Here is a 27,259-nt window from a genome sequence, read left to right on the forward strand (position 1 = left end):
TCCCATGGACAGATAAAGCAGGGAGACACCCTCCCCACTGAGAACATCACAGAGTAAGTGGAGAAGGCACCTTCTGTACATCCACACAGGCTGCCAAGCAATTCTAGTGACTCCTTATACACCAAACCCACCTGTTACAGAGCAAGACAGAACAAAAAGCATTTTAATCACCAGTTTACAGGAATAAAAAGCATTTAGTTAAAGACCTCTCCACTGCAGAGAATGTTTCCTTTACGCAATTGAGATGGAGTAGGAGAGCATGAAACCAAATCCAGTAAGTGCAATGGAGACACAGCAGGCGAGGAGGGCGGCAGAGCCTGCCAGCATCAGCTGCAGCAGGTCCCCAGCACAGCCTCCCCAGGACAGAGATGCTATCTGAACCCACCAGTGCACACACAGTAAAGGGGTGGGAGAAGCACAGAAGACAAGATTTATGAGGGTTCTGTAGGATCTCTGTATTTCAGCACCAGAGCAATGCCGAGTGCTCTGCGGCACCACTTGTCTCCCTCCCAACCAAGATGAAACACAGATCCAAGACCCTATAACAGATCTATTCTTTAGTAAATACAAGGTATGCAATAAAACTTGGCTTATGCCAACAAACGTTGTCTGAAGATAACTAACCATCCAGCTATGAGCACTGCAAGAATAATATCAGACAATTAAACGGCACTTCTAAAAATAGACTACCTGACCTGCTACTGCTTCTGACTATCAATCCAGCTTTCCCTGCAGAGGAGCTGCTGAAGTTGAGTCAAACCTCAAAACACTACCTCAAAATAGTTGTTCTTGCATCTGAAACGGTGCTGTGTCTGCAAGCGATCCACCCCTTCCTCAATTTAGATCGCTCAGAAGCCTTCACAGAAAGGAAGAAATCACTACGTGTCACGGCAGAAGCAGAGAGACAGATATTGATTGCAGTAACAACAAAAGCTGTGGGAAAGGTTGCAAAAATGGGTCTGCAGCCAGCTGGAACTACACAGCGAGATGCACTCGCATCTTGAGAAGTCAGTGATGGAGCGGGCAGCGCTTAGGTACCAACACAGGGCTGCTGGGGAGCTCAAGCCGTCTGTCAGGTGGTTTGCTAAGAAATGTGGAGCTTAAAGGCTTTGAAGTTCATCCGTTGGTGCTTTCCATGACTTTTTGTCAGCCCAACAAACCCCCTCACTGCCTGTGCAGGTAAGCAGGGCTTTGCCTGTGCCCACCCCACAGCCTCCCCCTTGGCTCTGCTGATTTCCAGCTCTTTAACGGCAGCGCTGGGTTTCACACCGATGACTTGCACAGCTCTGGCTCCACAAGATCATGGAATCATAACTCATCAAGGTTGGAAAAGACCATCATCAAGTCCAACTGTCAGCTCCACACCACTGTAACCTCTAAATCATCTCCCAAAGCACCACATCTACCCATTTTTTGTCCAGTTCCAGGGACGGCGATTCCACCACCTCTCATGGCAGCTCTGTGCCTCCACGCAACAGCTGAGGTTTTGCAATTTCTGTGCCACATTGCTTCAGCCAAAAGACTGCACACATCTCCCATTGTCTGTCCAATTCCATGGAAAGGAAGGGGAAGGCCATGCCCGAAGAAGTACACATGCTCCTGGGTTCGGAAGGACTGAGGGCAGCGTGGTCATACTGAGCAGGACTGCCTGCCACAAACAACATTCCTGCAGGAAGGCAGGGCAGCCTGTGGAAGTGAACTAAGCCACGCAGGAAAAGGTTTTATCTGGGTATGACAAGGCCAGACAGGCTGGGTGTCACAGCACACAGATGGATTACCCCCCTGCCCTAACTGGCCACCCAACAGCGCAGGCTGCTGGGTCAGCAGCAGACATGCAATTAAACGTAAAAAAAACAATGTCCATTTCACACACATAACATGCAAACACCCGACACACGTGGTTTGTCTATTTAAGTCTTTAGGCAGAGGTGGTTTTCCCCAAAAAGGCTGCTCTAAAACCTAACAGGTGAAGAATGAAAGTGAAAACTCCAGTTCTTGATTTGCTGGGGAATGTAACACTGGAGGGAGCAAGGGCTGCACAGCCAGCCCTCCAGCCACCACAGCCCAGGGACAAGGTTCAGAGGCTCCCAGGTCACCTGCCACACAGACAAGCACTGTGCATCAGAGGATGCCCTGAAATGCCCAGCCATGGTCATGGAACCATGACACAGGGTTCTGCTCAGCCACCTGGCACACCTGTACCATCAGGACAAGAGCATGGTCCCTGCCGCACCCAAAACCAGAGAGAACTGCTGACAAGGAAGTATTTTGCTAGTGCATCCCAGAATCAAAGTGTTTGTGACATCCTCCCACTGGCACCCTGGGAGCCATGCACAGCAGTGCCACTTCTCCTGGAGTCTGGGGCTCTGAGGACCCATCCAAAGCACACCAACACTGCTCAGAGGGGAGCAGGGGTGACACGGTGACCAGGCAAACTACACTAGAGACACCCAAACTCTGCAGAGGCTTTTTGGCAGCCGAAAGCCACTTCAGCGCTCTCGAATCCAAAAGCTCTCCCAGATCCTGTTCTTTAACCTTTTTGCTTATAATATTCATTCCCCTGCCAGTGAAAGTCATTTACAGGAAGTTACTCTACCGTTTCCGCATTACTTCAGCAGAACCCTACTTACGAAAGCTCTGCTTGGGCCAGGGCAGTCTAAGACGCTCGTTGGGAAGAAACCAACACCAATAAAATAGTCCTGCTAGGATCTGCCATCTCCTGTCCAGCTCACCAGTGGCTGGCGTGGAGTGGGGTAGGGCTGGCAGCTTCAAAAGGACAGGCAGCGTTACAGCAGCGCAGGAGCCAGAGGCTTTAGAGAAGAGCAGCATCCTGAACTGCTCATCCACATGAAACAGGGTAATTATCATGTCCTTCCTTCCCCCTCTGAGAACAGTTATAAGACAGTGGTGGGATGTTATTTGACAGCGCAGCTGAGCGCTGCTCGTCGGGAAGAGACATCACGGGAACAGCATCACAGCGCGCAGCACCCAGCATCAGCCACAGAGCCCCTGTTTGGCCATGCAGGAGGGGGACAAGAGGTTCCAGCCACGCTTCGCTATCATTGAACACGAAGCAAACACGGGGGTTTTAGATGTGTAAGCAGATTCCATCAACAGATCCAACTGTCCTTCCAGAGCGTCAGCCCCACCACAGGCTGCTGCACTTGTTCCCACCCAGAGCTCATCCCCTCCAGCACCTACTTCCTTCTGCTACTGTGGAGAGACGGCTGCTAGCCACATGCCCCAAACAAACATTAAGAGCTTCAATAACAAAGGAAATTTGAGGGGTTTTTTTCAGGACATACTGCTGCTTTCCTCATATTTCAGCACAGCTTTGTTACAGTCCCATTGGGCACAAGCTCTGCTCCCTGGTCTAGCAGCAGCGCACATGCTGCTACTTGGATGCTCCCAGCTGGCTTTGCTGGAGGACACGCATGGCTCCTGCTCCCACCGACATGATCAGCGATGCTGAGCCACAGGCCTTCGCAATTAAGCTGCTCATTTTGGTGTAATGGCTTGGCAGGCAGGGCCTGGACAGCAAATAAAACCTGAACAGGACAAGACCTGAATGTGCAATAACCCGATCAAAGGGGAACAGCAGCCACCTCCAGAATGCCACTGCAGAGCAATTAGGAGCCCACTGGTCTCCACAGCAGTGGAAAGATGAGATACAGAGTTCTTTATTAAGACATTCACTGGCCCTCACTTGTTAGAGGAAAAGCACATCAAAACAAATAGCCAACAAACAGGAATTTAAATGCAAGCAGCAGGGATCCATTTACAGGCACCTCTGTTACTAAAAAAGCCAGGCAATTACGCAGCAACTGCCCCAGCATCTCCAGCACACAGGCACACATTTGTGAGTGCTTCCACGTTTCAGGGTCACATACCTGCCCCAGAAATTTTATCAATAAAAGTGCTAAAAGATGCCGTTTGATCCCAGATCTCCTGAAAATTCTGGTTTGACCTTGTAATGAATGGATGGGTAACAACAGCTCCTCGAAAGTCACGGGAGACTTTAACAGCCAGGAGACTGTGGGTCCTGAGAGTGACTTGTCTCCAAACACACGCCCTGCACGGCCAAGCTACACACACCTTGGGTCTGGCTGGAGCCCACCAGCATTTTCCTTTGCTAACTGTCGTTATAAAGCCAAAAGCTTTAGCACCCCATACAAGTCAGCAGTGAGCTGACAGCTATTATTTTAGGAGTCTCCATATGGACCCATTGCAGCATCTTGCAGCTCTAATTTAGGGCACAGACTGACTTGGAGTGGATGGTTGTTCCCACCCCCCCAGGTCTGCTGAACAATGGAACATTTCCCAGCCAGCTTCACCGCCTGGTGCTGTGACAGCTCTGGACCCTGCTCGCATCATTTGTGAGATGCAAGTGACTATGGGGGGAAGAGATGAAGAGAAGAATTCTGTCCAATAATGTCCATCCCAAAAGATTACTCAAGGAGTTAGTTTCTTTAGAGAGCGGGAAAACCAGCTTCCCCCATGCTGCCAAGGACTGAGGGGACTCTTACAGGGAGCTTGCCTTCAGTGCAGCAGGGGCCACAGCATCCTTTCAGAGGGAGACAGTGCTTCTTGCTCCTATGTGACACACAGTTTGTCATCACACACACCCCAGATGTGAGAAGGGGACGAGAACGGGCACTGCACAAATGTTGGCTGTAGAGTGGAAGTGTCCCCTCCCACATCCCTGGGGGTGGGTTCCTTGGGGACAGCAGCCTCCGTGCCCCCCCTGCAGCCATGCCCATGCAGAGGGAGAAGCACCACAAGCAGAGTTTGGAGCCCACCATGTACCCGAGGAGGCTGAGGAGCTCTTGGCATCAAACCCAGGAGACACCCAACAGCACTGCTGTGCCCCACTGCAGCAGTGCTGAGCACCAAGCCATGCAAACTGGTCCCATTGTCCCGGTGGGAAGACCAGGTCCAGCCCTTGTTGTCACCACACCAGTCAGCGTGTTGGTGGGTTCCTCAGGGACAGCAGCCTCTGTACTCCAGCTCCAGCGCTGCTTTCCATGCTGTGCAGCTGCAGCCAGCACTGGGCCCGCTGCACTTCCCAGAGCATCCCAGTGCAGGGACGAGGCCAGTGGCACAGCCTGATGGTGGCAGGACCCTGCTTCCCCCTTCTGAAGTGACCAGATCCACCAGGCTATTTTGAACTCCACATGCTGACACACCACTGCTTACTCACATGATTTTCCTCTTGCTTTTTCAAGAAGTATTCTTGTTTCGCTCTGACATGGAAGAAAAAAATGACAGCCCAGCAGGCAGCGATAAGGGAGGAACTTGCAGCAGGGCCGCAGAGTCTGAAGCACCCAGACACCCGATCCAGCAGCAAGATAAGTTGCTGTGCCCCACGGCTCGGAAGGGGCCCCCGCTGCTGCCAGACAGCCCTGGGCTGTGCTGGGGGGATGCAGGGAGGCCTCTCCACCCACAGCAGGAAAGGCTTGCTGCCCTCAAACCCCCACGGAGCAGGACAAGGCAAGACAAGTGCAATTACTGAGCTGCTCACATGTGGGGAATGACTGAGTGGGCTGCAGCCCCACAAACCCCAAGGTGGGACAGATGATGCAGCACAGCCTAAAGCCTACAAAATCCCAGCTGTCATTGCAGGGGTGAGGACCAACTGTTCTGCCTCTTGCAGGGCTAAAGGCTCTCAAATGAAGGCAGCAAGAGCAAGGGCAAAAGCAAGAGAGGGTTGTTGTTCGGGCCGTGGGACAGTGGAGAGCACCTGACTTGTGCAGGTTACCCCTGCAACCCCCAGATCCAGTAAGTAGCAGGGTCACAGCACAAGCACCACCAAGCCACCAAAGCACAAAGCACAACATTCATTTGGGTGGCTCTGAAGCAGAGCATCTGAGAGGCAATTCACAGGTACCTGCTGGATTTGGTATTCCTTTACAAGAATCACAGCCTTATAATTTCTGCAATTAGAAAGGGAGTTCTTCTACCGTGATCTAAAATAGAAGATTTTGTCACAAATTACTAGCTTTCAGTCCCCTCATACCTGAGCTTAAACCGAAACTTAAATGGAAATTTACAGGAGAATGAGAAAGTGAGTCAGTCTGCCCTTCCCAACAGTCATTTATTTTCATCCTCCTGGACTCAGTTAATAGTAACACCAGAGAAATGAAGTTTCTTCCAAATTTACAGAACCCAGATCGGGGGAGGTGGTTTTGGAAGGGAACTCCGACACACCACAGACCATCAGCAGCACTGGGATTTGATGCTGGCCAGGGATGCTGTGCCTTGGTTTCTGTCCCCATCCAGGCAGAGAGGGCTCCCTGCTCCATCCCACCTCCTGCAAGACCTGGCCCCCACCACCCCGACGGCGGCAGGTACAGGCAGCACAATGTGTCACAGGGCTGTTATCCCATTTTTCCTACCCACGCAAGCGACTCTCACAGCAGCTTGGGGAAACAGCTAAAACCGATCTAACCGCTAAGCCTCTCACCTAGCAATTCACTGCCCAGCCAAAGTGCAGCCAGGTGAAGGCAGAAAGAACTTTGTCTTCGGGAGCACAGCACACTGAGGCCACAATAGCTGGAGATTCCTAACTTGTGTTTGGGAAAGGAACAGTAACAAGTTGCAGCAAAGCCTTAAATCAAAGAAAAGCAGTCCTCCAGTGATGCAGACCATGCAGAAAGCCTCCCCACGAGCTGCTCCACAGCGCAGGTCAGGGTCCAGGGGACAGCCTGCGACTCTCCTGCCTGCTTCTGCTGCTCTCCTGAGAGCGAGCAGCACATTGCAGGAGAGGCAGCTGCTTCTGGTGATGGAGCCACTGCCTTCAAACACCAACCAGTGAAAGTCAGCCTCTCTCCTCAGCTCTTGGGCAATACAGACCGGAGCAACAGCCAGTCCAAGGTTAGAGGTTTGTTCTCTTTTTTGTACCAGCAATGCTCAGGATCGTCTTGTGCAAGCAGACAATGCAGGCAGAAACATTAAAAGTTTCCAGAATGTATTTCTAAGCACCTTATTTTCAAGTAGCAGCAGAGCTGAGATTCAGAAAACAAGCTGCAAAGCTTCCTACCCCAGTACGAGTCTCCTGAGTATTCAGGTCAACAGAGGGACTGCTGTTAGAGGGGGGAAAAAAAAAATCCTTTTAGGTATATAATAAGGGAGAATTTAATTCTGTTCCAAGGTTGAGAGAAGCAACCCATTTGTCATGCGGTATTTGATGACAGTACTTGTCCACAGCCCAGGCAAACATTCCCTTCCCATACAGCAGAGCAGGAGCAGCAAACAAAGGAATTCAAACTCCAAACTGTTTGGCACCAAGACAGATACTGATACAGCTTCAGAGAAGGAAGAAATTTCAAGTGTAGTTTAAAGCTATTTTAGAAGAATTCTCTATGAGGGTTTAGTACTCAACCAACATGCAAATCACCATCATGGTTTCCTAAGCAAATGAGCTATTGTTACATTTTTTCCAGTCCAGCAGCATCTTGCTCTGAAGATCTAATAGCAGCCCTACTGAGCAGCAGCTAATTAAAGCCTTTCCTCCTGCCAAAACCCCAGATTCAGAGTCTCTAAATGACCCAGTAAGTGAGACTTTTTCCACCTCAGAAGCCCTAGGAGACTCTCGGTCAGAAGCTCTGATCTTACACCACCACAGCTGTGCATCTGCCGTGTCCTACCTAGATGGTGTCTAGGGCAGAAGCAGCGTGGACTGATGCCCAGCTCCCCTTCCTGCTGCTCCTAGCCACGTGGTGGAGCAGCACGGGTTCAAAGACATCTCCCCAACCAGCATCCCACCTTCTGCAGCTTTTCCTACAAGGCTAGTAAAGGCTGCGGACAGAAGGGACACCTCTCCCCAGTGCAGACCTTGCCACTGGCACAGCTCACCCCGTTGTGTATGGACCTCACCATAGGGCCACCACCTTCCCACGTTGCCTGCAGGCCACCTCTGCCTGCAATGCAGACCCAGCTCTCCTTCCCCAGCCATCCATACAGCCACAGGCCCCAGCATCAGCCCTCTGGACACACTCAGGCTGACCGGCATCCTTCATGCCACCACCCACATGGCAGCACAGAGCAGCTCCAGGCATCTGGAGAGATTTGGAGGATCAGGGGCAGCCCCAGGAGACTTCATGATGAAGCACAAACTTCACCCTTTCAGCACAAAGTTTGGCTTCCAGCAGGAAGCCACCATGGCACCCGCTCTCCTCCTTTGACTGGGAGGAGATGGCACCAAGGAGGTGACACAGCAGTAGAAGGCTTCAGGGACCTGTCAGTCTCTGAAGAGGTCATCTCACTGCCAAGCCACAAGCATGTAGATACACAGGGAAAACCCCCAGAAGCAAACTCTGAAATCAGCTTCTCTGCTGCCACGAAGGTCATTTTGTTTTACCCAGGAGAATAACTCGCTGCTGTTACAGACCTACAAGCCTCATTTCCAGAAGACTTTGGCCCTGAGGCACCTCTCCATCAAAGACAAACGAATAAGACAAATTTGGAAGTTAATGGACTGAGCTACTGGAGACTGAGCATGATCACACAGATGTGAATCAGTTCAGTTTTACAGCCATTCCCGGGGCTGCAAGCTGAAAGCAGCCGACTCTGCCGTGGCAGACTGGGGGGAGCAAGGACTGGAGGACACAACGGACAGACAGACAGCAAAGGTGTCCTGCTCAGCCCTTCTCATCCCTTGCATGCAGAGATGGCCCCTGTTGCCCGCTCTACCATCCTCAGAAACTCTCTCCACTAGCAATTGCACGAGAGGGCACTTTGCTCTGATCAGCCCCCCCAAAAAGCAAGTTATCCCATCAGACTCTTCAGAAACTGAGCGAATGTGGAGAATTTGAGTCTCTCCCTTCAATTCTATTTACCCAAAGCAGCCTGTAAGGCAACAAGAAATGAAGCCTGTCCCAAAGCTGATCTCCCGTCACGACGCTATGGCAAAGGTTGCTCCACAGCAGACTGTACCAAGCTCCAGAGTCTATAAATAACCATTTGGGGGATTACCTCAAGCTGTGTGTAAATCTTCCATCAGTACAGGAGAGGTGACAACACGCTGACTTCTCCTGAGCGATAGCGACAGACCAGCCCCAGCACCGTGACCTGGGCTGAGAGCAGCAAACACCGCAGAGACCACACTGGCACGACTCAGCCAGACCTGCCGCTGCTTCATGGGGAAGCTGCACCCATCTCAGGGACCAGGGACACAGGTTGCACCATCTGTACCGCTAAGGGAATCTTTCTCCTCTCAACTACCGTAGGTTAGTGGCGGCTTACAGAATAATCCCAAACATTTTTTCCCTACATCAAGCTAAAGCAGAAGTAGTTAGGGTAATGAATGCAAAGGAAGGAAAAAAAAGAAACCCAAAAACATATTACTCAGCCCCTTGGGGTAGGCACAATATTAACAGTCTTGACGAGCACCATCATTTTGCTTACAAGGCAAGTGTTAACAGTCCCCGCCAAGCAGAACAGGGAGATGTAATGATCTCTGAATCAGCCTCTCCCCAAACCATGCACCGATAAAGGCAGATCTGGAGACACGGTAAATAATGACTTTGCACTGCGTCAGGAGCTAATCCACTCAGTGATGCAAATTAAATTCGTGGGCCACTTCCCCCTCACTCCAGCTTCTTACTGATATTACAAAACAATCTTCATACTGACTCCTGACTTCATAACTATGTCACCGAGCAGAGTTGCATGAAGCCATTCAGGAGAGCCAAGGCGACTTTCACTCCTCTTCACAACCTCCCTTTCTCATTCTTCTGCTATAATTGGAAATCATGAAAATGCATTTGTTCATGTGCTGGGAGTGTCAACTATTAAATGTGCTTGCTGTTCAGGCCGTAAGAATAAAGGTATTCAGCTGTTCTCTTCAAAGGTGAAGCTATTACTGTTGCATCATTTCTCATGGCAACAGAAGATGGGGAGGAATCTACCAATATGATGAACTAAAATGTACCAGCGTCACAGCATGAGGAAGAGGAGCAGCAGCTGAATGCTGAGACTGAGGCATCAGAATCTTTTTTAGCTTCCCCGCTGCTGACTAAATATCAAATGTAGGAAGACCAGAGGAGAACTAGAGGAGGGTGGAGATTTTAAACATGACCCCAACTGACAGCAGAGGCAGCCACCCCAAGCAGCCAGCTGTTGCCTTGGGAGCACATGTACCCCCTAAATCACCCTGCCCCTCATACACATCCCCCTGTACCTGCTGGCTCCAGCAACCACACACCCTGCTGAAGCCCAGCTCCTCCCAAGAGCTCCCTGCAGAGTCACTAACCATCCCCCTTTTTCCACAACCAGCTCCCAAAAAAGTTTCACTGTGTTTTTTCTCTCCCGCTTGGAGCTAGAATGATTTCCTTGCTCCCAAGGTTCCTGAGGAGTGAGGACTCCCACCCGAAGAGGAAAGCTCACGCTAGACTGGCTGGAAAAACACAGATTTGTCTGGATGCAAAAGGGACAGTTCAAGGCGAGCTGCCTCATGTTCACAAGCCCAGTAACTCGCATGTGCTGGAGCCCGTTAACACCGGGCCTTTTGGCAGGCATCGCCTGTCCAGCTAGGATTAATCACGAGTATATTCTGCTTGTCATACTTAAACAAGATGCATAAATCTGGCACAAAAGCAAGACCAAATAAGGAAGCAAATTATTTAAACTGACAAGATGTAACTCAAATTTGTTAAGATACTCAACAACCAATGCACTTCAAGCTGAGGCAGGAAGATCTCTGCTCCTGTGCTACAGGAGTTAAACTCTGAAAGCAAGAGGCTAACGAGGTTACAGTGCTCATCCTGAGCACTTGCTGATCCAGGTATCACACTAGAACTGGGTTGGCTTTGCTGGGGGGGTTGTTGGGGTTGTTTTTCCACGTGATGGGAAGAGCAGGACAGCTACGAACAGCTGAGGAAGTCAGCCCAAATCCCTCAAAAGCAAACAGCTTGAGCAGAGCCGCAATTACGCCTCAGGTCAACGATGAGCCACGAAGAGTTGGCCAGCCAACGTGCCTGGTTCCCGACTGCACATGCCATCCCCATCAGCCCGCAAGCATCCCCCCTCTCAGCTGACACACGCCAGCAGATACACTGTGCAGGCAACTCAGGCGTGCTGGAGAATCAGCAAGGGAAAGAATTACATCTTCATCTAAACAGCATTTATCAGCACCCAACAGCAGAGAAACGATCGCCACAGCCCAGGTCTGCCCAGCCTTGGAAAGCTTCCAGTGGAGAGGCACTTTGCAAGCAAGAAGAAAAAGTAACTGGCTTCCAGTAAGGTCTTTGCAGGAAGATGACAACGAGCCTTATTCCAGCTTGCACCGAGCGCTACAGTGCGGATGACACGGCTGCTGGGGAGCCGTCCTGAAGCGATTTACGCGCTGCAGATCAGCGTGCGGCCAGCAGACAATGCCCATCGCTGCCAGCAGATGCTGAGCTGAACAACAGTGGCAGCACGCAGCTTCATCTGCACTGTGATGCTGCAGGAGCAGAGCTGTCGTGTTCCCTGAAACACGTTCCTTTTCACCAGGGTCCGCTGTCGGAAGCTATGGTGAGGGCTGACTTACTGTACCAAGTGGGACCCAGTAAGGCCTCGTCTTGCTTCCCCCCTTTATCAACAAGGAGTCCAATAATCCTAAAAAGGAAAGAGGAGGACTGCTGCTTGCAATTTATCATTTTAATTATACAGAATTCAGGTGGCCTACTCACACGGAGAAGGTTTTAATTTATGTTTCCAGTGGACACTGTTCTAAGACAGGATGGATAAATCACTCACAGCCTCTATTAGGACAATCAGAGCAGAGAACAGGGCATCGCTAACACAAAACAGCCATGAACCATGGAGATCCCCCTCTCCTCAAGGCACAGCTCACATCAGCCCCTGCAGCTGCACCACACCAGGGCCCTGCACCAGCCTGGCCCCACACCATGCCAGGCTTCCTGCTGCTCCCCAAAAGAGAGAAGGTGTTTGCTCATCTCCTTCTCCTCCCCTGCAGAAAACCCTGAAAAGCCAAAGCAGCTGCTTGGCTGGAGCCATCCCTTGTTTCGGTTGAGCCTTGACAAGTGCACCAAGCAGAGCAAGGGAGTGAGTGCTTGGGGTCTGCAGCACAGGCAGCTTCCCCCACTCAACTTGACAGCCGCCCCTGGAAGCTGCCATGGTAGCTCATGGCTACAAAGCTGTTTGCTGCCCCTCAGCTCCTTGGGATGAGACACAGTGAGGGGACAGAGCAATCCCCTGGGAGAGACCCCACAGTTACTGCTCCGCAGGGTGCCCCCAGGAATCCCCAGCACCCCGGTAAAGCGAGCTGAGTGCTCGGCTGCTTCTGGCCCTGCACAGCATCAGGCACAGCTCTCACCAGGAGCAGCTCGTGGCTGGGAACACTGCCTTCCCAAGAAGAGTTACAGCCAGCACAGCCACTTCTCGGAACTGCTTCTGCTTAATACAAAGCATTTGGCTGCTACCAAGCACCACATAACTGGAGCTTTATTCTCATCTCCCCACCCTGCCTATGGCTTTTGTGAAAAAACCTGACTTCTTGGTGACACTGCTCCAGGCTGGCAGGACAGGGCCAGCCAGAGTTAAGTCCCTCCCAGTGAGAGCCCCTTCCTTCTCTGCTGGGGCAATCGCCCCATGCTTGGGAAGCATCCCTTAGCACTCACCCTGGTGGGCTGAAAAGCTTGGAAGAGGTTTTAATCTTCACCCTTTGGGTTGCTGCCTGGAGGACTACAGCATTTACTGCATCCATGTCACAGCTCGTCCACTACCATCACCCCTCTGGTTCAAGGGACTCCTGGTCAAGGCACAGTGGTCACTGACACCAACCCAGGCTGGATCGCAGGATGGGGAAAGCAGCCTCAAGCTGACATACCTGCCTTTAGAGGAGGCAAACCCTGCACAGCAGAACAGCCCTCCTTTCTACTGGCCCTGTGCCTCTGTCTAGGTAGACTCCAGCACAACACCTCACTCCAGGGAGCCTTTGCAGGCATCCATCCTGCTCCAAGGAATGCAGTGGCTCCAGCTCCAGTAGGAGTTTCTGCTAAAGCTCAAGGTACAGGGCAATGACAACCCATGGGGTGAACAAGTCCCCTGCTGCACTTTGTCTTCTACAGCATCATTTGAAAAGCCTGGAGGGTCTGTGGAGCACTCACCACTCTCTCCTCCCTCTTCCCCTTGCCCAGCTCTCACGGACAGCACACACGTCAGTCATCAGCAGGGTGAAGGGCATTTGTGCCAGGAATACAGGAGGCAGGATGAGAACACAGCAATGGAAACCCAAGGCTGCATCCAGGATCACTGCATGAGGGCTCCTGCTTTTTTGGTGTTGTTTCATTTGCCTTTTTCACAGGGCTTGTTCTCAGTGATCTGTTTTCGGTCGCAGCCCTTGAGGAGCGCGAGGAACGCGCTGCCCGGAAGACCTGCAGTTACCCCTCTCCTACAGGGAGCCTGTTACTCACCTTTTCTAAATGGCACTAATTTACGGCCTTTCAGAGCAGTGATTCATGAAGCCCTGCTAGAGGAATTAACAACACCGCAAACGCCCTCCACCGCTGCTCCGTGCTGTCCCTCGTGCTGGAGCCTTACCACACATATATAAAGGCGACCAACCCACAGTCGGACTCTGGCAGGTCCACAGCTCCGTTTGTGTTCCTGTGCAGCACTAATCCTCTGCACAGCTGGCTTCTGCAGGAGGGGGGGGAAAAAATCCACCCAAACATTTCTCTTGGGCAAAATCCCATCCCACCCACCACTATAAGCATCCCTTCTTGTTACCACACACATTCGATTCAGACCAGGGGACGGCACTTTTCCCCTTCCCCTTCTGATTGTACACTTCATAATGACATGCTCCAAGCAGTTCCTGCCCTGAACTAAATTACAGGCACAGCTAGAAGTTAATTTCTTAGTCACTGTGATCATGCGACTTATTTGCTGATAAATCCCAAGGGGACTGGATGCCATTGTCGAGCGGCTCAACCATTTGTAGGATTTTTTTTTTACCTTTTCAAACACAGTCAGAAGAATGAGGAGCTGGGCTTGCTGGCTGGCTGGGAGGGCAGCAGCCCACGAGAAGAGCTTGCGCAACTCCTCTACCTCGAGTTTCTAAACAAAACCCCATCAGTTAACAGAATTCACACCAAGTTCTGAGAGGAGATTCAACCCCACCTCCTGTTCTACATACACCAGATACCAAACTCTCACGGGCTTGCTCTGTTTTGCAGCCCCAGCGTCTTCTGCTATTTCAGAGACAGGTGAACGTCCTCCCACAACTTACTGCTAGTGCAAGGATGCTCTACATGCCCTTCCAGGAGCCCGTGGCCCATAGGAATTTGTAGGCTCAAAAAACCCCACCTATACCATTTGCCCAGAAGTCACAATAAAGACAGCCCAGGCATTAAATTCCTCTTAACACTCGATATCTGGAGAATAAACATGGCAGAGGCTCGTCTACCAGGGCTGTTTGAACTCCACAGCAGAGTCTCAGCTGAAAGACACCAGCTAGACACAGTGCAAACCCTCCTGCTGACCCCAAAGCACAAAACCCACCCCAGCGCCAGCTCCGAGACCCTCTGCCCAGCTCCCTGTTGCTGGTCAACAACAGATACCCTGGGAAGGTAACAGGCCATGGTGTTATCAAAAGTCTAAGATCATTTCAGGATGACAGCTATCTCAGGAGGTAAGAAAGAATCTACCATGCTGACTGCAAAGGGGGAGGGAAAAAGAGAAACTACTTCCACCAAGAAGCTCAAACGAGCCCTTCTGCACTGAAAGGAGATGTTGGTGGGGCTTTGCAGCTGAAGCGATCCCTGCCGAACCCGACAGTGACAGACTTGGTCCCACAAGAGGCTTCAGAGAGCCCAGATTTCCTTCCAAAACAGATCCCCTTCCCCAGCTGCTCTTCTGGGCTTCAGGTATCCAGCACAGGGGAAGGGCAGGATTAAGGACACCAGCTCAGCCCACAGCCTTTAAAACCAGTCTTTGAATGAGACTCGATCCTTCGACCGAGATCTGCCAGGGCACATCTTCCCATTTTCCCTGTCACTCTGTTGTTATTTGCAGTTCTGCAGAAGCACAGACCATCTGGTGCAGCACGGGGGACCGCACTGACTTCCCCTTTCTATTTCTACCTGCTCCAAACACGCTGTCCCAGCGGCCGGAGAACCAGGCTCGGGCTGCAAGAGCTGAGAATTGTTATACCACCACAAGGCACACACACACACATACACAAAAAAAAACCAACCCTCCAAAAAATTATGTTTCCAATTTCTGCTGCATTATATAATTAGCATCGTTTGTGTTGCAAAAGTAATTGCAGTAACATTTTTAATTAGTCTATTTGAATACTAACATTTCTCCAGTGTGCATAATATGTTGACACGAAATTACTGGGTTTGAGGCAACTCTGAATGATTGGAGTTTGTTTTGCTTTTGTTTCTCACTTGCTTAATCCAGTCAATAAAAGCACACGACTGAACGCTGGCGTGAAGTTAGTGGTGACAAACAAAAACCCTTAGCAGCAGCAGCCCGAGCTGCAGTTAAGACCAGAGCTGTTATGGGTTTCACTTCCGTCTGGAGGGCAGCAAAGAGGTGGGGGGAAGGAAGGGTGGGTTTTGAAGGCAGATAGCAAGAGAGAAATACTTCACTTGAAAGGTAAGGCCCGGCCGACATTTTCCAGCTGCTCAGTTTTTATATCAAAGGTTGAGTCGTTGAGAGCACAAAACGAGAGCGCTGGATGTGGAGGACAGGGAGAGGGGAAGAAAAGCTGAAGGAAGGAATTATATTTGGTGTGAAGTCTGGAAGGAGATTAAATCTGAAGAGTATCTTTGCTTACTGAGTCATACCCAAGGAAAAGAAGTCATCGTTTTCCCAGAAAAGTTACTGCATGAGATCCAAGCATCCATTGCTAAATGATGCTTTTTTTTCTTCCCTTCTCCTCTTAAGGATCCAAGATTGTTCTTTCCAAGATCTTTTCTGCTCTGTAGATGTGAAAGCAGTAACAGATGCAGGTTATTTTTTGCTCCTAAGTGAGAATCACGTTACATGGCTCTTCACCTCTACGTGAACACCTCAACCTCATCCCAAGTCTCCAGGGTGGGAGCACAGCCCAACCGCTGCAATGGTGATTCCAGCTTTAAACAAACCCAGCTCTCAGTGAGGTATCCCTCACAAAACCTCCAATGCAAGCAGTGCCCTGATCTGCTGAGGGACCGAGCTGCTTGGACAAGAGGAGAGAGATACCCCACGGATGGAAAGGGCAGAACATGAGCAGAAAGGTGGAGACAAAGCTGCCGGTTCCCCAAAGCAGCACATTTGAGAATGAGATCAAGCTTTTCACTCTCAACAGCTTTCAAACCAGTTCCATTTGCCACCCTCAAAGCACTACTTTAAGTTCAGAGAACTGAGACAGCAAAGCCATCGGTTTCAACTCAGCCACACGACATTCCTTCACCAAGGGAGCCTGCAGAAGAGATGCTGCTCTCTCCCTCCTCATATATTCCCTTGTAGTGGGGTTTTGGACAGCTGGATCTTGAAACCTGGGAAGGGGAGAACATGCAAACCTGCTTCTCTTTGTTAAGAGAGCATGCACACTTTCCAGCTAGAACAGAACATCACAGCAGAGGCAGAAAGCCCCCCTGCACCACAGGCTTACACATACACAGGGCTGCAGGTGCACACTGAGCTTCCCCCAGAAAGAGTTCATCTTTCTGGCAGCTCCAGGCACATCCACGGCACTTCAGTCTTCCGACCCCCACAGTACCTTGCTATTTTTTGTTAACCTGTAAGAACCAGCCCTGCTGCCTGTGCACAGACCTCCTGCTGCCCGCTGCCTGGCTCTGAAGCAAGCCGTTAGCCCAGGAAGTCTGAAGATACATATAAGGATAAGAAGGAGATTGTCTAGCAGGATAAGAAGCAGATTAGTAAGCAATTAAGTGGCATTTGTGGCATCCATTAGTATTTCAAGCTACAAAGAGTCAGTTTCTGCTAACTTCCTGCCAAAAGTCACAAGTAATGAGCTAATTAACTATCTAATTATTGCAAATGCCCTAGAAAGAAATCAGGGCACAGGTGAAAGCCTACTTAACACAGGCATGGCAATAGGAAACAGCTCAGTAACAAGGCAGGCGTGTGCCTTAGCTACATTTCTAGCCATCCCCACTAAATGGCAGGATAAAATAGTCAGGGAAGTTGTTAAAACTGAATTAAAGCTGCGTTCAATAAAGGGAGAACTAGCCACTACAATCAAAGCTCACTGCAAGCCCCATAGAGCCAAAGAAAAAGACCCTCTAAACAGAAGCTAGCCCCCAAGGATTCTTTTTTCTTCCACGTAAATACAACTGATTTACTGAGCTCAACAGCAGCTGCAGCACAACGCATGGGGCACAGTCCCAAAGCCTAGTGCCTCTTGCCAAGTGCAGCCATACCCAGCATCACCTGGCACAATCACAGCTCTGGTGTAACCGCTTGACCTGCTCTGGGGGCAGGAGCGGTGTGTGGTGCCAGCCCGAAGTCATCCTCCCGACGCAGAAGGACCGCTCTCCCTCCTGGAGCCTCCTGGGGTGGCTGTGATTTCCAAACAGGTGGCAGGCAGCTCAGCGACTTCCAGCTCGTGCTTGGCTTCCCCACCTTGGAAGCGTTCTGCACGGAGACGGAGCGTGCCCTCCATCACGGGGCACCAACCCCGTGTGCTTTCACCCAGGGTCCTCAGAACCTCACAGAAGGGAACACCTGCAGAAAGCCACACGGCTCACTGACTTTGGGAAGGTGTTCGGGGTAAAGCCTGGCCTGTTCTGTGCACTGCGGTCTACAAAATTTCCTAGGGCGATACACACACTGATGCTGTTCTCACATCTCTCACACCAGAGTAACCAGGAAAGCAGCTTCTTAAGGCAAGGAGGAACGTTATAAGCCAGTCGTGCACCTTTGGAGGTGTCGCTGCATGCTGCTGGGAATCCCACTGGTGTGGCTGCTGCCTCCCAAGCTCTCCTGCTCCAGGACCCACAGGGCAGGGCTGTGCTGTGTAGCATCTACTAGCAGGGGCGGGGGGGAGGGAGGGAAGGTCTCCCCAATCAAAGGCAGGTTGCTACACTTTAGCAAGTCTGAGACCACCTTCATGAGTCCCATTTACTGACCTCACACCAATGATCAATTTAATACTGGTTAGAAACAATTTAAGGATAAACCTGAAGCAAACGCACAATTACAGGCTTGGGCAGTAGTTGTAACAGCTGGGAAAGACACTTGAAAACACTCAAATTTTCCAATACTGAGCAAAGCACTAGAAAGGATACAGGAAAACCCCTGCCCCCCCCCACCACCACATGATCCCCACTAGCTTTTCCAGCACACTTCACATTTCAGGGGCGTTGGGTTTGCACAAATACGCCTGGCGTGACACTGCCTGCACCGCAAGGGAAGTCAGAGACTTAATGGTTGGGTAAACCTAGGAAAACCCACAGCAAGCTGCACAAAACTCCTCTCACTAATGTGACTTAACTGCCCATGTATGAAACCTCAGGTACCAGGGGAAGCTGTGACCTTGAGTAACACTACTAGGACATGGTTTAGTCTCCCCACCTGCTTTCCTCTGCTTGCCAGCACCAGCCCAGGCCTTTCGGTGGGGGTCTGAGAGGTGGCTTTTGGTATTTTAAGGTCATGCTTCTAAGGCAGGTGTTAAGGATCAGCAGCAGCACTGTTTAGATTGGGCTAGACTTAAACCATTTATATGAGCATCTGCAGAGATGCTCCCAAGAGCACCCAAGACAAAGCCCTCCTGCCTGCAGCTGCCACACAGGCAGAGCTGCCGTCCCAGGCTTGGACCCACTTTAGCACCTCACATTCGATTCTGCGCCGCACCATAACCCAGGGGAGGCTGTTTTCTGCTTCAGACACAGTGAAGGCTGCCAAGATGAGCTGTCTGTGAGATATTAGAGCTATACAGAGGTTTCATTCTCATGCAAAATACCTCAGCTTGGGAATTCAGCCACCAGCCAAAATAAAACTCTGCCCAAATGTTCATGAGCAAAATTTCACTGCCAGCAACTAACTGCAAGCACCAGCCCTGTTTGAATCCCAAGCCCAGACCTTAACCTCATGCAGGTGTGACCCACACCATCACAGCCAGGATTAGCGAGGCTATGGGCGAGCATGAGCAACCTGCAGTTAGGCGAGCTAAAAGAGCACCAAGCAACCAGATAAAGCCCAGTTAATTCATCCTAATTTCCTGAGGGGACATCATAAATCCCCAAAGAGCTCCTCCAGAATCCCAGCATTATCAGAACAAAGAATTCTGATTGTAGTAATCCAGAAGCTACTGCAACATATTTTGTTATAAAGCCTCATTTTTTCCCCAGCAACACAACTAAGCCATTCAAGTTCTTCCAGGCTGCATAGTTACGGCATCACACTGCCGCCACCGAGCCGGCGCGCAGCCTGTTTGCCATTAAAACACATGTTTTCGTGGTAAGTACGTTAAAAACAATAAACTTCCCACTGCCTTTTTTTTTTTCGGGGGGATTTAGCTGAAGTCTTGGGTGCTTATCTCTGATAACAAAACCCAACCGGCTTAAAAGCACCGACCAGTTGCTCGGTTGATTAAAAAAAAAAATGACTAAGCTGCTTCCCCGGCCTGGCCACGGCGGTTCCCGCGGGGATGCTGCCCGCCAGCCCCAGCAGAGATGCTCCGCGGGCGGCTTCGCGGCGGGGCCGGTCCCGGGGGTGGGTGGTTGTGCCTGTCGAGCCCCCTCCCCCGCGACAGCGCGACACTCACCTTGACACTGGAAGCCCTGCTTGCCGAAGCCCCTGCGGAGAGAGAGGCGGTGTGAGAAACCGGCACCGCAGCGCAACGACCGAGCCCGGTGCCGCCGGCGGGAAGGGGCGGGGGCCCGGGGGACACCTTGGGGAGGGGGATGGCTGAGGGGAGCCGGGCCAGGACGGGGTGCCCGGAGGATGCTAAGGGGGAGTCGCGGCGGGCTGGGCGCTGCGGGGCTGCGTGAGAAGGGATCCCGCCGGGCGTCCCGGAACGGGCGAGGGAGGGTCCCGCCGAGCCGGGTCGGGCGTTCCGAGGGCGGCAGTGCCGGCCGGCGCGTCCCGGGAGGTCGCTCACCAGATGAAGTCGGTGCAGTGGCTGCAGAAGGTGGGCTGCTTGAAGAAGCGCGCCGTGAACTTGTGGTTCTTCACCTCATGTACGTTCTTCTGCCGCAGGGCTCCCTTGCGAGCGAAGCGCACCGGGCCCTCCTCGCCCTCGGGGCCCGGCGCCGCCGGCGGCTCGGCCATGCTCTGCGAGGGCTGCCGGCCGCCGGCTCAGCTCGGTCCGCTCCGGTCCTGCCCGCCGCGGTCCACCCGCTGCAGCTGGGGCCGGGGCTCGGCTGCGCTCGGCACCTCTGGACGCAGCTGGCTGGAGGCACCGACACACACCCGGCGGCGCCCCGCCCCCTCATCTACATAACGCTTCCGCCCAGCCCCCTCATCTGCATAGAGAGCCGGGGCAAGCCCCGCCCCCCCGCTCCGTGCTGATTTGCATATGCCGCCGCGAGGTGGGGGCGGGGAGGGCCCCCCTCGCCCCGACGGGTTTGGCGTGGGCGGTGCCGGGAGAGGCTCCGCCCACGCGTCTCATTTGCATACGCCACCTGCATCCCTGCGCTGATGCTGCCCCGACCCCGCGGGGGTCCCCGGCTGCGGCACCGCGGATGGGGACATCGCCCTCTCCCGCTGCCACTGCTGCCCGGGCAGGCAGGGTGAGGGATGAGCAGGACTCGGTGGGAGGTGGGTAAGTAATAATAACGATAATCGTCGTGGTAAAAACACCCCAAAACCCAGGGAAATCGTCCCCTCAAGTCAGCTGCGGGGGACACCTGTGCTCACCGGCGGTGAGAACGATGGCTTTTCCCAAACCCCCTTAGGAGGCCAAGGTTTTCCAGAGTCAAGGCCAGAATTAATTACCCGATTTTCCGCACAACACGGGGCAGCAGTGAGAGGAGTAAGTTTAGAGGAGGGGCATGGCCCCATGCCTGGCTGGGGGAGTGCAGCAGGGCCACCCTCCAGAGGCAGGCTGGGGCTCACACAGGGCACAAGGGATGCAAAGCCAACCAGCTCCGAGGTCCTCTCAGAATGTCGGGGGGTTTTTTAAACTTACAGTTCAAATACCTGCAGACCTTCTTTTACCCAACTCACTGAAAACACCTCAGCTGAGTAGTGTGGAGGAGTTTTCACACCACGTTTGCCATTCATCTTTCTTGCTACCTGCCAGCATTCATGGTCACTGAAAATTAGATCTGTCAGCCTCCTCCTCGGTGTCCCACTCTGATGTCCAGGTCTCCCTGTGCCAGCCCGACGCTGTATCATGCCTGGCTTGGGAGCCGAGGCAATGCGAATTGAAATCAAAACAGGAGACAACTTTAATTGAAACATAATCACATGAAAATTTCTGTGAACAACAAGTCTTTCCAAGTTCTCATTTGTGGGATTTAATTCTGGCTCTGCAGCCATGTGATCATTTTCCTTCTGTGGACCAAGGCGGTTCCCGCTCCGCTCCGATCCAGCCCTCCATCCTACAAGCTCTTTCTCTGAAGAATACCCCTCCAGCTCTGTGGAATTAAACGCCCAGGAGGCTTACCAGAAATAGGCACTGAGCTGTTATTATGCGGTTGCTTTAAAAGGTTCATTACAATAATAAAACGTAGCTGACCTGTCCTGCTGATGTCGTGGTTCCATAAACAGACAGGCTTGTTACTAACACCCAGCACCATGTGATTTTAATGCTAAGGAGGAGAAATAAATTGTAGGCATCCCTCCTCTCACTGAGTTTGTGTCATGTGGAAATGAAGGGGAACCTTCCCGAGGCCTCCCGTGGTGTGCTGGAGAAAGCAGGGGAGGAAGGTGGTGCTTTTTCTCCCCATCATCGTGCCAGCCTGTGCTGCAGGGTGTCTTCTGCCTTGGGTGTGAGGCCCTATTCACCGCCGGTTTGCACATAGAAATCTTCACAACAGCAATAATTCCTTCTGCGTGCAAAGGAATGGGAGCAGTAATGACAATAATAACGGGTCATTTCGCTTCCTTTCCTGTGTACTTTCGTGAAAGAAAGTGCTGTATTACCCTAAGTGCATGCTGCACTTAACACGTGGCCACGCTAGGCTGAATTCCTCTCATTTTAATTCTAAACTCTGGGCTCTGCTTGTTTCTTCTTTGTTGTTCTTTTACCGTATGTGCCCATTTTCCAAACACAACCCGCGAAGCTGCTGCATGTGAAACTCAGCAGCAGCAGGAACCACTGGGAACACGTCTTTGACTCCCCCCTGGAAGCCCTGATAACCGTGTCAGCGTTCATGCTTGAGCAGCACAAAAGGCAGGTACAGTTCCCACTCTTGGGGAGTCGCCTTCTTTTTTCCTTACTTGGCTGTTCTCAGTGTTTAGCACGCTTGGAGTCGTACCCTATTAAAGGCAGGATTTTTCAGGACAGCGCTGATTTTCATGGGAGCTGGGTACCCACATCCCCTCAGCGCTTTGAAATGTCGGGATGAACATCCCAGCAGCTCCTTCCTCTCCGGAAATTGTCCTAGCAAGTAAAGTCCCCACAGGTGTGGTGAGAGGGCTAACACACAAACAACTCTGAACCAGTGCTCCCAGGGGAGCACGGTACATGGAGCAGAGGGAAATTGGCTCAATTCATTCCCATTTCCATAAAAGTGCAGGTTCTGTGCCACATTTTCCCCTCCTTTGGCTCCAGTCGTGAGATAGAACTGGGTACCAAAACCCAACCAGCGACATGGGCAGATGGGGTCTCCTTTCCTTGCCTGCCAGCACGGCACTGTAAAACCCAAGCTTGCCTTACCCATGGGCTCTGTGGCCTCCCTCCACTGCCAGGGGGTGGGAGCAGCCCCACAGCCACAGGAGATGCAGAGACAACGGGCACAGAAGCAGGCTCCTGTAGAGACATGATTCACATCCTGAGGAAGGGACCTCATCCTCCCACCAGGCAACTGAAGAGCTGCTTTGTGGAAGGGAAAATGCTGAGCACACCACAGGGCTGCCACTCGCTCTGGGAAACGTGAGCAGAGAGCCTGGCATGAGGCTGAGACGTTGGGCTTGCAGGAGGCAAGTAACAGAAGCCCTTTCCAAGAAAAACCCTCAACTGCAACTAACAACTGTCAGGAGTTCAGGCCAGAAACCCGCTGCAATGGCACAGCCCAGTGTGTCACACCAAGACCCTGCAACAGCTCCAGCCCTGCCGTGTACTAGTGTGGGGAGGGTGGGAGAGCCAGTCCCAAAGTTCAGTGGAGAAACAGCATCCCAAAAGACAAAGTAAGTTCTCCCCTTTCCCTCAGCCAGCTCTGTCTCCACACGTGCAGGAGCCCCTCACGCTGCTGGTGCAGCCAGGACATGTGCAGGAGCTGCCGTCCCGGAGCAGTGGCTTGCGTGGGAGTGGAGGTGAGCTCCTGGCAAATCCGTGCTGCAGCCTCCAGCCTTGCATGGATGTAGGGATGCTGCTCCCTCGGTGCCCACATTGGATTTCTCTAAACAACTTGGAGAAGCTGGAGAACAGATTTTTCTCTTCTTTCCCCCCTCCCACCCCCCCCCCCCCCACACACCCCAGCATGTGTTTCTTAGGGACCTAAATCTATGACAGGAAACAGGTGGAGGAAGAGTCAAACTCTAATTAAATATAAAGGTGTCTCAGCAGTGCTCAGAGGCCTCCCCCTGTATTTGAGGATGTCTTCTCACCCACTCCACCCCTAGCATGTTGGGAGGGCTGAGGCAGGGATGGAGGATGCTGGAGCAAGGACGGGGGACCCTGGAGCAGGGACCTATTGCACCCTCCCTGCGGGTGCAGCCCAGTGGCAATCACTCTGTGAGCAGCAAAGTCTTAGCTCTGGCTCTCATGCCACACATCAACTCCTGCCTCCTTGCAGCTCTGTGGAGCTCAAATGAAGCTTTCTGAGGACACGCTCACGGGAGCAGGAGGCTGGATGCAGGCTGGCAGGGTCCTGGGAGGGCTCATCCAGGGTTTAGGGATGCATGTTGAGGCAGCATCACAGCTTCTTTGTGCCTGGGAGATAAAACTAAAGTTTTAAAAGCTTTCACCCAAAATGTTTGCTGGAGACACAGGCTGGGGCACCCCCCACCATGGCGCTGCCCTGGGTGGCACTGACCGCACTGGTCACCCGCTGTCTGTGGGAGCACTGGGAACGGAGGCGGTGGCAGGCAGGGCCCCCCTCCCCCCCCCCCACCCCCAGCAGGGCGACATCAGCAGCGCTGGTTTTTCCCTTCCTGCTTCCCCAGTCTTTGCATGTTTCACGTCCTCCGTGCAAAGAGGACGGAGCAAGAGAGAAGCCGCGTTCATGTGAGGAGAGAGACCTAGTTACCCACCCACTGGAGGCAAGAGCATCCTTCGCAGCCAGCCGCTGTGTGAAAACAAAGCAGCCCAAACGTTAGCGCCTGAGCCTTACATAAACCCTCACGAGCGGCCGGCGGCGGGGAGAGCAGTGGGGAGAGCTGTGGAGGCACGGCCAGGCGGCGATGCTCAGCTGGAGCAGCTGCTGCCCCCATCTCAGCCGCAAAAAGCAATCGCATTGCATTTACTTCCACCCGGGGTTTTTTTAGCAGCCTTGTTTTGATCCGGCAGCGCGGATGCCGAAGGGATGTCTGCTCAGAGGCTGCATGGAATCTGCCAGGGCTGTCACCGAGGGGCATCGGGACTGTCGCCTGCAGTGGGGGGGATGCTGGGGATGCTGGGGGCTCCAGCCGGCCGTGGACCCTGCAGAGCACCTCTGCTCTCACAAGAGAGGGTTCCATCGCGGTCATTGGTTATTCAAAAGTGGTTTGGGGGCTGGCAGAGAGCTGGTACATGCTGCTCCTCCACACGAGCAAGTGAGGGGGCTGCTATAAAACCCGGCTCTTAACACAGGGCTCTGACCACCCCAAGTCCATCGCAGCGTCTGCCCACCACACCAGAGAACACAATTCCCTGAGGAAGCAGAGCTCTTGCCCCATTTCCAGGCTCTTCCAGCTGGTCTGTGCTCCTCTGCCCAGGACTCACAGGCACCCAAAGTGCATGACGGGACATGGTGACAGCTTGGAGGGTGCAGGTCCCAGCAGGAAGCTGCCAGGCTGCACAGGGAAGTACCAGAGGAGCAAGCGGGTGCCTGGCCTGGTGTTCACAGCTCACATAAGCACAGTGCTGCTTCTCAGGCCCACCAGTCCCTCCTCAAGGCAAAGCACACCACAGGTGAATAAACAAGACAAGGAGCCTGTGGTCAAAAACCTGCAGAAGCCAAGAGCTCCAAGCTTGTATGCATGGAAAGCAGAGTCTCAGGGCGGGCACTCACATGGTTCAGCACATCACAAACATGGTTAGGCTATTTAAATATTTCATATTCCTGTCTGCTGGCTTTCAGGGAGAACGAATTAATTCTGTTTCATGTCCCCAGAAATGGCCCACATCAAGCCTCCTTCCTGCACAGTTGGTTAAACAAAGTTAGTGGTAAAATCCTTGGGGCTTTGCTGCTTGTTTCCAAAGCCATTTGATCAATAAGTGGCTTTCATGTCCCACGACTCCAAGGTAGGAAGTGGTCATTATTTGTTGCTATTGATCCAAACCAACGGGGATTTCACGCTGCCTTCCAAGCTGGGCTGGAGCACAAGTGAATTCAGTGGGGTGGCAGGAGCCCGAGTGACAGGGATGTCTCTGCACAGGGATGCGGGGCAGCAGCACTCAGAGTTAAGGGCAGCATCACGTTTTTCCCCTGGATTATAAAAGCCAGACCCAAACTGAACAGCAACAAGACCAAGGTGTTAGGGATGGGCTCAAGCTGATGCACAGCCACTTTCCCATCCAGCTGCACGAATGCACTCCCAGCACCCACACAGGCACCCCTGGGTGCCTGGCATGCTCCCACTTTCTTAGGATCAGTCTTGTCCAGGGACTGAGCCCAGCTCTAGAGGCAGAGCCGAGGGGAGCAGAAGCACACTCACCAGTGCCAGCAGTGCCACGCAGCCCCTGCAATCCTCTCCCATCTCCCAGGCTGGGGCAGCAGCACCTGCCTCCTCCGGCAGGCAAAATAATTCTGCTGGTGCCGCAGCAAATTCCAGCTGCCATCCCCGAGGACCCAGATCTCTCTGCAGCACTCCTCCTTCTAAGGGATGGCTGGTTTTAAGTACTGGTTCATCACACTGCTCAGGAAAAAAAACCCGTCTGATGGTGAAGTTATTCACCCAGCCCTGCGAGGAGCTCCATTTAAATAACAATGAGGCTCAGTTACAGGCGGCGGGCTGATCCGGTGCACAATGACTTCTTCATTACCTTCGCCTGGGAGGGCTTCCCTCACAACTGAGCCATTAACCTCTTCCCTCACTGCCACTGCCTCTGCGCCAGCAAACCCTCAGCCCACGGAGCCCAGATTAGTCCTGCTGCGGGTCAGGGGTGCACTGGGGATGCTTCAGAGCTTCTTGCTTCAAGAATACTATCACTTGGGTGCCTTAAATCCCAGAGACAGAAATCCTGAGATAGACGTTCCTACAACAGCTTTGGCCTTTGTCCACCCCCAGCTTAGCCTGGCATTGCTGCCAGGGCGCCCTGAGCACGTAAATCCCTTCACACAGATGCTTCACAGAAAACCGGATGGCTCTTCCCAGCTTGTTTGCTCCGAGTGAGCACAGGTCTTATCTGCCTTATACTGCTGAAGCATCGTGCTCATCCTCTGCTCCCTGTACCCCAGCAGCTCTGCTCCTGGGCCACTGTGTCTCCAGCTGGTCGGGTCATTTCCCAGCAAAAAAAAAAAAGCCTGAGATAAAAGCACAGATGTCCTGTTAGTGCAGGGTGGGAACTGCCTTTTCTCATCACTTTTATCTTGTGTTTTTTCCACTGGAGATTATTCCAGCTTGAAGCAAGCACACAGGCAAGAGTTGCTGGCTAAGCATGCTGGGGTCCTGCTTCCCTGTCCCCCAATGTCTGGGCAGTTGCCCTCCCTGACCCTGCAGCTGGCAGAAGTGTGCCCGGACACCATGGTGGAGCTGGTGGGGGAAGAGGCTTGTGGAGGATTTGCAGTCAGAAACATGGGTTTCCTTCCTCATTCTTGTCCATGACACTCTGGTGTTTCTGCCTTCTCAGCGGCCTCACCCTCCCAAGCCCCACACAGATACCAACCCATGTGAATTCCCAGCACAAAGGCTGTGAGTGCCACTGCTCAGACGCCACCACCCCCTTCCCTGGGTGCTGTGCCTGCCAGGGTGGGGAAGCCTGGCCAAGCCCACCCCAGATGACACATCCCCCCTGCTGCTGGTGGCCATCAGGCTCCGTATCCTT

At 52.6% G+C, this 27,259-nt stretch overlaps 1 protein-coding gene across 2 annotated transcripts in view; it reads right to left on the minus strand.

The window, feature by feature from the left end:
- The window catches only part of PRKCB (protein kinase C beta), a gene marked incomplete at both ends in the record, with an annotated part of 125,803 nt that extends 105,568 nt beyond the window's left edge, over window positions 1-20,235 (minus strand). For both annotated transcript variants that reach the window (XM_084271228.1, XM_084271227.1), the window contains 2 exons: window positions 19,730-19,761; window positions 20,066-20,235. In XM_084271228.1, the coding sequence (XP_084127354.1) occupies window positions 19,730-19,761; window positions 20,066-20,235 (202 nt within the window). The remainder of the gene's footprint in view (window positions 1-19,729; window positions 19,762-20,065) is intronic.
- Window positions 20,236-27,259: the final 7,024 nt, after the last annotated feature.

The sequence above is a fragment of the Gallinula chloropus genome, assembly GCF_964237585.1.
Source record: "Gallinula chloropus genome assembly, chromosome: 15".
In the NCBI taxonomy this organism is placed as follows: Eukaryota; Metazoa; Chordata; class Aves; order Gruiformes; family Rallidae; genus Gallinula; species Gallinula chloropus.